Raw genomic sequence first — 13838 nt, forward strand, 5'->3', positions numbered from 1 at the left:
AGTCACACACAAGCGGTAAAGCATGGCTCTGCTAATACAGGCAGTCTGTGCAGAACAAGTCATCTGGTAATGGGATAGACATGTACTCAAAAAGATTTCTTATAGATACGGATCAAACATTACACAGACCGCCTGCAGTCCAACAAGTACTTTGTCAACAAAACAAACACAAATTATGCGTCTCCACGACAAGTTGCCAGTCACTTACAATCAAAACTTCCTTGTGTTAGCAGTGGGTTTTTAAAAAAATACAATTAACAAAACAAAGAAAAACATAATATCTACTGGTTAGTAAGTTGGTATGTGAAGGTTTTAATCAACTTGAGAAAAATATTGAAAGACATACATATACATGACAAACATGTACATGTTAAAAAAACTGTACAACCATGTGCCAAGATATAGGGATTACAGTGGAAACTGAATTTAACCAGTTACATGACCATCAAACACAATGTGCAGAAAAAATATCAAGAATGCAAATATAATATGGTTTTAATTTTGTCAAATAATAATACCTCATTTATCATAATACTATGATAATAGTGCAGACACACAGAGAGAGAAAGCAAAAACCAATTTTAAAATATGACAAGACTTCACACAGATAAACGATCACCTATTAACTCACAGTGACAGTGTAGTGTTACAAAAAGCTCAACACACTGCAACATTTAGTTTATGAGAGATGCGAGAACGGCCATAATAACTATGACATGCAATTGTTACTGGCTTACAAGTGCCTCAGATCTGTTGTAAACTATCATTGTAACTACAAACAACATGCAGTAAGCTAAGCTGCATTGCTAAATTAATTGTCAATAATATGAAAACAGGCTGATATAAAAGATCCCTTGCTGCTAATTAATGGAAAAGAGTAGCCCATGGAGTGGCAGCAGTAGGTTTCCTCTCAAATTATCTCTATGGCCCTTACCCATATGTCCGATGCCATATAACCATAATTAAAAAAAAAAAAAAAATCCTTCTTCTTGGGAAAACATTACTGTCGCACAAGTAATTTTTTATGATGATAAATGAGCTACTGTTTTGTGTAATGGAGTGATGTTGTGTACTATGTGTTAACAAGAATTCTGAGAGTACTACTAAAGCAATACATATCCATTACTGTGCCCAATAATCCCAAGTGTGAAGGCCTTAACTCTGTGAAAAATTAGTAAATCACCATGAAAGTTAAACTTGGTCTGTAACAGTATATGATAAAGCTACATACAAAATTCCATACAATATCTTCAGGCATTGTACAAAAAAGTCCGGCACACAAATTTTCATATTTTCTAAGTTCAAGGGCCATAACTCTGCCGAAAATGGGTAAAATGAAAGTCAAATCTGTAACAGTACATGATCAAGCTGTACACAAAATTTCAGTTCAATATATCAAGGCATTTCAAAAAGAAACATCAGGAAATCTATATGATGGATAGACAGACAGACGGAGATGAAACCAATACCAGTTGGACCGGTAGGGGACTAAAAAGATGTATCTTTTAGACATCAATGACTTATTAGATGCTAAAATGTACTGATACAGCTGTACACACAAAGCCTAGATTGTAATAGGCCCACTGTAAATTATTTCATCATTCTAGTAATGGTAGGTACACTATGCATGTAATACTAGATTTAAAATATGTACTGTAATCATGGAACAAGAACACAAACACAAAGTGATATTACATATAAACTAAATAATACAAATGACCTTTCTTGGCATTTTTAGCATTAACATCCTGTTAGCAAATCTTTTATGACTCAGTCATTTACTGTAAATAATTATTAGTTGGGATTTTTTCTAGGACTAAATTATTTTCCTGTTTATAAAAATATTACTGTATTTATACATAAAAATATATTTATATACTTACTTTCAACATTTTAACTTCGCGGAGAGCTATTTTCTTTACCATCTTGTCGTCCTCTGACTCTAAGAACTTTTTTATTGCAACTATCTGGCCCGTTTCCTTGTGTCGACACTTGAGCACCATGCCATAGCTACCCTCGCCAACAAGCCCCAGGTTTTCATACTTCTCCATAGTTCTGGCTGGAGCTATGCCATTCAGCACTACAGGCTGCTGAATCACACAAAAAGAAAATTACAAATATTAATTAAGAAAAACTGCTAACATTAACAGCATGGTTTTATTTCACACAAGCATTTAACTCGACGGCCATGGATCTGGCCTTCAGTGATTTACTGTCACTCTATATAAAACTGAATGTTTTCATTTCCACTTCAGAAATATAAAATTAAGCTATGATGACATGACATAAACATGTTAATACTATTTTGTATTTTATTTTATTCTATTTAGCATATTAAAATAATGTTGTAAGAATGTTGTCTGTGGCATTGTGGTTAACAAATCAGCTTTGATAATGGTACAAATGTAGGTGCTGGGTTTGTATCACAGAACAGACTCCAACCCAGAGTTTTAAAAATTTCAAAGAAAATATGACAGAATCAAAGTTGATGCTTTGGTGTTATTCAAGAATGGATCACATTGGGGGAGGGCATGAACAAAGGCACTGGAATCGGTTTAAAAGGTACATATATTATATATATATATTATATAAATATATATTATATATATATATATATATATATATATATATATATATATATATATATATATATATACACACACTACTCAATTTTTGTATTTAAACAAAGAATACATGGGGTGAAAGGTGGCAGACCCACCAGACACAAAATAATAATTACTGTTGTACTTTGGGGTGGGGGGGGGGGGGGGGGGGGGGGGGGAGAGGGTGCTTTTATAGACTAATAGCTAGTGTTTGAAATCATTTGGAATTTCATCATCAATCATAACTTATAAGCTGTTTGCATGATTTGAACCAACCGAACATCATTACCAATAGCATAAGCAGTTGTTTGTCAAACAGCATCCACCCTAAGGTTTGTCATTGTTATATTTACATGCATTTCCTATTTAGATTTGAACCAACCGAACATCATTACCAATAGCATAAGCAGTTGTTTGTCAAACAGCATCCACCCTAAGGTTTGTCATTGTTATATTTACATGCATTTCCTATTCAGATTTGAACCAACCGAACATCATTACCAATAGCATAAGCAGTTGTTTGTCAAACAGTATCCACCCTAAGGTTTGTCATTGTTATATTTACATGCATTTCCTATTTAGATTTGAACCAACCGAACATCATTACCAATAGCATAAGCAGTTGTTTGTCAAACAGTATCCACCCTAAGGTTTGTCATTGTTATATTTACATGCATTTCCTATTTAGATTTGAACCAACCGAACATCATTACCAATAGCATAAGCAGCATTTCCTATTTAGATTTGAACCAACCGAACATCATTACCAATAGCATAAGCAGTTGTTTGTCAAACAGTATCCACCCTAAGGTTTGTCATTGTTATATTTACATGCATTTCCTATTTAGATTTGAACCAACCGAACATCATTACCAATAGCATAAGCAGTTGTTTGTCAAACAGTATCCACCCTAAGGTTTGTCATTGTTATATTTACATGCATTTCCTATTTAGATTAAAGGGCGGGACGTAGCCCAGTGGTAAAGCACTCTCTCGATGCGCTATCGGTCTGGGGTCGATCCCCGTCGGTGGGCCCCTTGGACTATTTTCTTGTTCCAGCTAGTGCACCACGACTGGTATATCAAAGGGCGTGGTACCAATGTCACTATTCCATATAATTTGGTTTATTCTGATATGGAAATATACTAAAGTAAAATCTCACAAGAAGCAGGGCCATGTTGTACAAACTCAGCGGTAAGTAAGAAATACTTCACTGTAATCAATCTAGCAAGAGTTAGCAACAAACGGTTGGCTGAGCACTATGGAACACTGTCAGCGGATTTTGTAATCAATGCACCGAGGCAACCCAAATTATAAGACATGAGACGATGATGTTTATTCAAATTTTCAAAACCTAACCATGTATTCTGTTCATCAGCAAGCGACAACAGTATCACGGCATGGCAATTAATAAAAAAAAAAATGCAGTTGATAGCTGAAAGTGATAATCTGCTGGACAAGCAAAATGTACCTTAGTAGTTGTCCAGTGGACAAGTAAAATGTTATAATGCTGTTTCATTTTGAGGAATCAAAAACTTATTTGAACAAGTAAAAATATTTATGGACAAGAACATTTGTAGATGTATTTGTCTTGGGGACTAGTGAAAAATTCTGCTTATTTCTATCACTGGACTGCATTTATATTTCAAAGTCAACAAAGACATACTGACATGGGTTTTTTTGTCTATTTTTTACGAGTTGCTTTAGAAATTTATATGGTGGTAAATATTGTTTCAGTTTTGGTTCTGGGTTTGTTGAATAATGATCTTATTCTCATTCACAAGATACAGTATACTAGAAGTCCAATCTCTAGGATGAAATGAGCTCTTCTCTTCACTTTTAATGAAATATCAGTGGATAATACATGTATTTACACACATCTGCAGTGTTCGAGATTAAATTTTTTGGCCAGTATCCCAGTTGGATACTAACATTTCAAAATCTGGTATCCCACCTGAGAATTTAGTATTATATGGTATCCCGGTGGGATACTGGGTTCTTGAACTCTGGTATCCAAAATTAAATTCTGGTATCCCCAGGATATCGGGATACCGTTAATCTCGAACACCGATCTTTTTGCATCCTTTGTTATATTGGCATCACAAAGTCATCATAAAATTAATTTGCAACTGCACTTCACTGCCATTGCACAATTGTGTGAATTTCAAGGGCTGTACTTTGTAGAACTTTGTAATGTTCACTTTCATTTGATTTTGTTTTTGTCCTGTATTAGAAAACTATCAGACTTGTTTAGAATTCCACTAGTTCCCAACTTTCTCGTCTACTACTGTCTTATGTGTTCTGCATGCAGCACAAAACATTACCAAGAACTGGTACTTTATAAATCACATGATAGACTTGTTTAGAATTCCACTATAGTTCCCAACTTTCTCGTCTACTACTGTCTTATGTGTTCTGCATGCAGCACAAAACATTACCAAGAACTGGTACTTTATAAATCACATGATAGACTTGTTTAGAATTCCACTAGTTCCCAACTTTCTCGTCTACTACTGTCTTATGTGTTCTGCATGCTGCACGAAACATTACCAAGAACTGGTACTTTATAAAACATACGATAGTCTTGTTTAGAATTCCACTATAGTTCCCAACTTTATCGTCTACTACTGTCTTATGTGTTCTGCATGCAGCACGAAACCTTACCAAGAACTGGTACTTTATAAATCACATGATAGTCTTTTGTTTTGTGTGTCAGATTATTTCTAAATTTAAATAGATGTGCGTGTACACATGACAGTGCCAAATAATTAGCCAATTCTGTCGTATGTAATAAATAAAGTGCTGAATAACATAGATAGTGAAAAACATTTCATAAATTTTAATATTTACTTATTGGGATATTAAATTTTATTACGCTCTCAAGATTAAGCAGTCAACACACATTCTGGAGTAAAATCCCTACCATAAATACTATGGCTATACTTTGGCTATAATGTAGTCTCGTTCTATCAGATCTGAGACATCCTTAGTTTCCGCTGTACAGGACTATAGTAGTAACAATGCGACACTTAAAACTTTATATCATGAAGTGAGACGTGATAATAAACAATACAAAGGTTTGTATGGTTTTCCTTCATAAGTGAAAGCATTACACATGTTTAAAAAATGGAAGTAAACATCACAGTATGTTAAAATGTGGAAGTGAAAAAAACCCGGGTTGGGCTTGTATTCTGTAGCGATACTAAACTTGTAGTTCTTATCGGGCTTTCACACTAAAGGTTTTATTTCCCTGTTGGTCAATCATAAACCATTCTGAACGAATATTTTGACAGTAATAAATTCCGTTTTGTTTTCGGGTTCGGTTTTAATATAACAAGTTTGAAGATTTCGAAAAAGAGCATGCAGTAACCTAAGCACCTTGTGTAAGCTTACGGTATTTTGTAAACAATAAACGTCAAAATTATTAACATCAGAACCAGTACTTAATTTGTTTTTTTATTGGGGGAGGGATGGGAATTTGCAAAAATATTTTACAGTATTATAATTAAAATATAATGTTGGCAGCTTGACTTGAAGAATGTTCAATATTGTTTATGTTCAGGATGATAACACTTGATGTCATATTTTGTATAATCTTGTGATACATGCAATTACAAATGATTATCAAAAACATATGTCGATTGAAAATTGTGTTACGGTACAATACAAAGAACCTCATTGTAAATAACAACATAAACAATTATGGGTCTATATTTATTAAATATTTGTAAATAATGCGATTCTGAAAAAGAAAAAAAAAGTTTGTTATACATTGCAGGCATTGAATTTGGGAATTGTTTCTGGCTTTTTTTTAGGATTGTGTGAGAATGATAAATATGATAAAGTATAGATATTTTGGGACTCAATCACCTAATCTTATGCTTCAGACCCTAATCAGGATTCGTGCTAAATAATTTAGTAAATGTGCAACCTGCGTTGCCATTGCAATACTAATTGTGAAATATGCCTATTTTCTGGGGCATGTTTAAATAAAAGTAAAAAATAACAGGGTGCTACAAACATATAATGATATATAATAATTCGCTATAACAAATAATACTAACTGGCAACGTTATAGACAATATAATAAGGTAAAATGTCAAGTAAAGAAAGATGAAACGATAATAAGTCTATACGAAAATCAGATGGGATACCACATAACAATATGTGCGTGACTGCTAAAACAAAAACAGAACTCTGTCGTAGGTTACAAAACCAGATTCACCTGCAGCTATGTAGATCATATCCTGTTACATGGTTCGTTAACATGCGTTTTGAATAATTTCCACACAACATAAATTTATTGAATAATGTTAAAACACACTTCGGTCAAAAGTTGTCTCCAGTGACAACAATATTTCTCAGTGGCTGTTCTGCGTTACAACCAAAAGTGCGGTAACATCTAATTATGTTATTGTGGTATGTAACAAATATACAACCTAGATAGACAGTGTTTATTACTTTGTGGTTATATTATTAATTCACTTTACCAAAGGTATGGTACAGATATTTCTCTACAGAGAACTATATTTCTTAATTAACTTTCCGATGGGGTACGTTCGTAACATTCAACAGCAGAACACCTCGACCATTCCGCTTCAAAGAACACTCAAACGGGGAAATAGGTTACGGCATAACTGCATTAGGCTACATACAATACATACGTGTAATTTTTTGACAGGTTTATTTCCTTCATATTGGTTTATATTTATGAAAATTAAACTAACAAATATCTGGCAAACGAGTGACAATTTTTGTTTTGTTTAGCAATGTCTTAGCAAGTTATTGTAAATTTTAGCAAGTTATTGTTCTGAGTTTTCTACTAGTGTAAGATGTTTCAACTTTCAGACTAGGCCTACAAGTAAAAAAATTTTTATCTCCATCATTACGTATTTATTAAAGACATTTTCGAGTTTAGAATATTAGAGTCTGTATAAACAAGGTGTTTGTTGTCGTCCTAATGTTTGTAATAAATAGCCAAAACCGTATTTTATCTTCTAATAATTTCGTAGACCTAGCCTACATAGGCCTACTGCCGTACCGGTACAAAAAAAACAACAACAAAAAACAACATTATAGGCTACTTTGTCAAACTTCATTTTAATTTTCTAATTAGCTATAATATATATATATATATATATATATATATATATATATATATGTATATATATGTGTATATATATATATATATGTGTATATATATATATATATATATATGTGTATATATATATATACACACACACACGCGCACACACACACACACACACACACACACACGCACGACCGCAAACACTGCGTGTACAAACACTGGTATTCTTAACAAGACAGACACTGGTATTCTAAACAAGAGAATGTATTTTTAATATATATTTTAGTTGTCCAAAACTGTATCATTAAAAATATTACTTTTATTCCATATCCATTAATAATAAATAAATAAAATTATTCATCACTTAATTGTTCTTCATAATATGACTTGTAATAGTGTCTTTACCATCCTTCACATAAGAAGACACCTATCTTCATTGTAATCCATTATGATTAAAAACTACATACGCAGTTATTAATATCGCCACCTCTACCAGCAGGAACACAGTACAACATATATACATAATGTGTACATGACTATATCCATATTTATAGTGTGTGACTTGCTGTTTTGATAATACAATTATAAAATGGTAAATTATGTGTTCAAAACTGCATACAAATATATATTTGTTAAAACGAAAAAAGGTGAAACAAATATAAAGTGATTATTATTTTATTATTATTATTTTTAAAGATCATTTTTTTTTCCTTCTTGAAATGAGAAGCTAACACCGTAAAGGTCAGGTCAGGTCAGGTCAGTTCAGAGTGTTTAATGTGCACATTCTGAACAAGTTGTTGTACCGCACGCCTGTCCTAGGCACAGGTGCCGGCTTCTCCGTTCAGGATAGGCAAGAAATTTATTTCAATAAGTAATAGATTGTCTCACCCTATATCAACAACGCTACATCAGCTGAATTTTTTTTTTTTTTTTTTAGCAATGTTTTTGGTTTTTTAAATATATTATAATGTATTATACATACATTATAATATATTTAAAAAAAGAAAGATTTTTATTTAACACATCAATGGGTGGTTTTAACTCTAAACATTGAATAAATCTGTTAGGTTTTAGACCAGTCCATTTTGTTTGAATAGCCCTTTCATTTTTGCCCGGATTTGAGGATATGTCCACCCCCCACCCCCCGTCTCGTACACTTATGCCTGCAGGGAAATCGCCACTCCCAGAACTAATTTGACAAATGGAAACCCTGTACAAAACAGAACTCATGGGATAGTTGAATTGTGATGACATGCACCCATGAATCGTCGTCCAAAGTCAAAGTTTGTTTTGTTTACCGACGCCACTAAAGCACATTGATTTATTAATCATATTTCTGCTACTGAGTGTCAAATATTTGGTAATATTGACATATAAAGGAATCCACAGACAGGAAAGCAAATATCACAGCCTTTGACATATGCCAGTTGTAGAGCACATGCTGGAATGACAAATAGTCCAATGGGCCCACAGACGGGGATCATCAGGCGTGAGCGTTACCATTGACCTGCCCTCTATGATCCACACAGTGATGATATACCGATGGAAAGAAAGAAGGGGACACATAAAAAGTAAGAGGACATATAGTGTTTACTACTAGAAACCTCATCCATGGTGTCAGGAAGTTAACGGAGTTACTGACAGTTCAACAGTGCCACGGCCCACAGTAGGTTGGGGCATTAAGTCTCACGGTACACCGTAAGCTTTGACGTCACTACGTTAAACGTCGTAGTTTACGTTTTTACAATATCGTAGCGCTAAGAGAGCTTCGAAAATCTGGGGCCAGTTTCACTAAACATCGTAAGTTTACGTCTGCGACTAGCAGTTATACGTTTACACATGTTTGGCATCTATTTTACACGGGAAATTACATCATTACCAGGGCCGTAGCTAGGATTTCTTGTTCGGGGGGCAACTGAGTAGTTAATAGTCTAAAACTCCTTTTCTTTAAGTTTCTGTAATGCTTTCCGAATTAGCCCTCATGCTAGCTACGGCCCTGATTACGGAAGATGGAGCATTTTAATAACAAAATAAAATAAAATATGTGTACTTAAAACTATATTTGTTGTACCATGATAGTAATAAGAATTGTCTTTTAGTCGTAGATTTACGTTTACGTGCAACACTAGGCTTACGATGTTTTGTGAAATTGTGCTCTGGGCCTGGAGCCAATTTCACAAAACATCGTACTTTTATGTGTGCGACAAGCAGTTATATTTGTCGTAACTTTACGTGTTTAGCATCTATTTCTCGGTGAAAAAAATTACACCGTTAGGCCTACTCAAGATGGAGCATTGTAACGACGGAAAAAATTATATATATATACTCTTCAAACTATGTTAGTTGTAGGCCTACTGTTGAGTAGTAATCAAACTATCGTTTGGTCATAAATTTAACTTTACGTGCAAAACTAGGTTTAAGATGTTTTTGGTGTGAAACTGGTCTCTGATGACTAATTTAGGCTACCATGTGTTCAGTTATTTCTTCCCATCAGTATATTTATTGGGTGTCTGCAAACGATTAGCATATCCTGTCACACTATAAGCAGGTTATTGTTTTCATCTAAATGATGAACATTATATACAAAATGTCTACCAAATGGATAAAAAAAACAAAACACAGGCCTAAATAGGCCTGTATAACATCAGGAATCACTTTATTCAGTGATAGGTATAAGGTTTATTTGCTTGAAGAAGAAGGCCTAGAACCTAAAATATCTCTTCGCGTATATCTTATAAGTTTTGAGCATTATATGTATTCGTTATACATGCATATAAAAATCTGTTTAAAAAAGGAAGTGTCCAGTAGAAAATCTACGTCACGTTTACGTCATCATCGATCGATCTTAAGATAAAGATATTTGACCTCATGTAATACGAATTGGTATTCTACACACTATAAGTATATATACATCACGTGTAATATAATATTACCTTCATGGTGCGTGTTGTAGGCGGCATGGACACTGGACGTAAATCCACTATAACTCTTACAGACAGAACTCCACCATTTTGCGTTTGTGTCGGGTTGCTGCTATACAGCTTAACGCACGACTGATAACCACACACACAAACCTGTTAAAACCACGAGGACAGGTTTGCAGGACAGACAATGCTGTTGTTTACCATTGACTCCTGCATGAATGGCTGTTGATCAATCGCAGAGAACTCAATATCTACGTAGTGGATCGAACAGTTCGGTAAACAAAAAACTAATACGAAATGTAACCCGATTCATTGTAAACATAAAGTACAAACATTTCCATATCCATGCAACCAGAGTGAACGACAAGAATATGTACGCTCTTCGCAAACACAACACGTATGGGGTGGCACGTTTACTTTGAGGGTTGGGTGGGTGGGTCGGAATCAAGTAATTTGACCCCCCCCCCCCCCCTCAACTCTTACACTTGTGGCTGTTTTCCGTGACCAGTCTTCACAATTTTATCATTTTAATGTGCCATGCTATCTTTCTCCACATAACTGATGTATATTTTACTGAAAGCAATGATAAATGTTTCAGTTAATTTGTGGAAATATATTTTATTTTCTGCCCTGAACACTGAGATGTTATTTATTCATTCATAATTAGTCATAATGTTCACAATTCAAGGTTTAGTGACGTGAGAAAAGGTAATAAACGAGTTGCCAGTTATCAAATGAAATAATTATATTTATTACCAAGAGCTGCTATTTTTGTCTCTAAATGCCTTTTATTTTCGATATCCATATATATATATATATATATATATATAAACACACACACACACGCACCACTTTACACAATATCCTGAGTTTTGCTATAACAGGCTCCACCCCCTAATGGTGGGAAGACACAACCATATTTTTCCATTTATGTAGAATAGGATCCCCAAAAACCCCCAAAACCGGTACATTTTCATCGTAAGGTGTGAGGAATGGCACATACACTCTACTACCCACCCATCCCGGTTACTATGTATTTTATACACGTTTAAAGATAATTTTAAAAAATCAAAGTTCTATTTATTCTGATCAAAAAATCTAAAACTATTTGTATTAAAACATCATTTTATTACAAAATTTAACACTAAAAGACAGAGACTTCATTTTGTACTCGCTCGATCTGGGATCAATCCATGTCGGTGGGCCCATTGGGCTATTTCTTGTTCCAGCAAATGCACAACGACTGGCATATCAAATGCCGTGGTATGTACTACCCTGTCTGTGGGATGGTGTATATAAAAGATCCCTTGCTGCTAATCAAAAAGAGTAGCCCTTGAAGTGACGACAATATTTGTGTGGTCCTTAACCATATGTCTGACGCCATATAACCGTAAATAAAATGTGTTGAGTGCTTCGTTAAATAAAACATTTCCTTCCTTACTTCATTTTGTGTTTTTACTATTTCGTAAATCGTGCTGGGGGTGGACTTGAGGTTTCAAAACCCCACCTCACACACGCTCAAGCTATATTTTTGCAATATATTTTTTCTAGGGAGCCTGACTCGAGCCCCCAACCCACCTCACCCAAATGTCGCCCGTCATAATCTAGCCCCCCCCCCCCCCCCCCATCCCCTTGTTAAAATTCCTGCAAACGCGATTGTGTTTGGCGGCAGATGTTTCAGTCTACTTTAGAACCGACAAGGACTTGGGTCACTGGTTTGTAAGCCCCAGTAAGATTTTATATGCCCGGTTACGATTTCCGCTGGTTTAATAAAAGTGAATACTACCGTAAATGAGCGGTCGCAAGATATCACTTATTTTACGAATGGTTAGAAAACGTATCTAACAAGCGAAAGCGAGTTGAATACTTTTTAACGAGTTGTAAAATAAATATGATAGGCTATCTAACGGAAACGAACGTAGTATTCAGTTTCCTAAATATATCCTTGAAACCCAGATAAATAATAATAATAATAATAAATGTCTTTTCCAATAACAATTTACAGCGAATTTCAGCTTGCATAAATGGAAACCATTACAAACTATACGGTAAATTTTGGTTTGGCAGCACCGTAGAGCAGCCAATCAGATATCTTTAAATCAATTTCCCATACGGATACAAAACATCTTATTTCAGGTATAGGGGCATATTAAAAAGTACTCTCTCTATCTCTCTCTCCCCCCCCCCCCCCCCCCTCTCTTATTAAATTATTATTATTACTATTGGTAGGCGTAACATTTAAAATAAAACCCCGACGTAACAAAGCTAATTGAAGAACAAGGATGAAGTGGGGGGTTTTCCTTCTTCTTTTCTATCTCTATGATGAACATTTCGACAACGCACATTAATATGCACGTCATGGTACTTCTATGAATTTAACCATGTTAAAACTGTCTGGTTCAGTGCATTACTTGTGTGGACATCAGTGCATTACATGCGGAACTCTGCCGTGGTCTGCAGATTCATTAAATACCGACCAGATACATCACAGGAATGAACATAAACATCAATTTTAATATCTTTTCTTCATTTACATTAGTTTTTGGAGAATTTTGGTTCTTACATTAAATTATAAATTTTTATGTTCGAATTCTTCTACTAATTTACTTATTATATATTTTTTGGTCTGTACAACTAGATTAATTCTTATCAGCTTGACATGTATCCAGAGAATATTTGTGGAAAATGAGACAAAATTACAAATTAATTGTGTATTTATTTGTCAAAGTTTTAAGGAAATGAAGAAGGTACCATTTTCAAGGACTCATTTGCATTAAGTGACAATGCCACAGGCAGTGGTTTACAATGTCCTGTTTAAAACACGCAACACATTAAAATACAACCAGTGCTTTAGAATATGCTATTTAAATCATGTGACACACTGGAATATTGTTTAGAATGTGCTATTTAAGTCATGTGACACATTGAACTATAACCAGCGGTTTAGAATGTGCTATATGTAAGTCATATGACATATTGAACTAAAACTAGCAGTTTAGGATGTGCTATTTAAGTTCCGCCTGTTACCGGCTACGGTCGGACTACTGGTGCTCCCTTGCACCTGCCAGTGCAGGCAGTTCCTCCTTCACCCACCCCAACCCTTTCTCCTGTCCTGGATGGAAGAACCGGCTAAGGCCGGTACTTGCGCTCAGGACAGGCGTGCACTACAACAGCTTGCTCTGAATGTGCACTTAAACAATTTTCCAAGTCCAAGTGCTATTT

At 34.7% G+C, this 13838-nt stretch overlaps 1 protein-coding gene across 3 annotated transcripts in view; it reads right to left on the reverse strand.

Annotated features, from left to right (window-relative positions):
• Positions 1-6959, reverse strand: part of LOC121380242 (cyclin-dependent kinase-like 2) — a 41170-nt gene extending 34211 nt beyond the window's left edge. For all 3 annotated transcript variants that reach the window (XM_041509070.1, XM_041509071.1, XM_041509069.1), the window contains exons 1-2: positions 6829-6959; positions 1884-2090 (exon numbers count right to left, since the gene is read on the reverse strand). In XM_041509070.1, the coding sequence (XP_041365004.1) occupies positions 1884-2051 (168 nt within the window). In that variant the 5' untranslated portion in view covers positions 2052-2090; positions 6829-6959. The remainder of the gene's footprint in view (positions 1-1883; positions 2091-6828) is intronic.
• Positions 6960-13838: the final 6879 nt, after the last annotated feature.

This window comes from Gigantopelta aegis, chromosome 8, assembly GCF_016097555.1.
Source record: "Gigantopelta aegis isolate Gae_Host chromosome 8, Gae_host_genome, whole genome shotgun sequence".
NCBI lineage: Eukaryota > Metazoa > Mollusca > Gastropoda > Neomphalida > Peltospiridae > Gigantopelta > Gigantopelta aegis.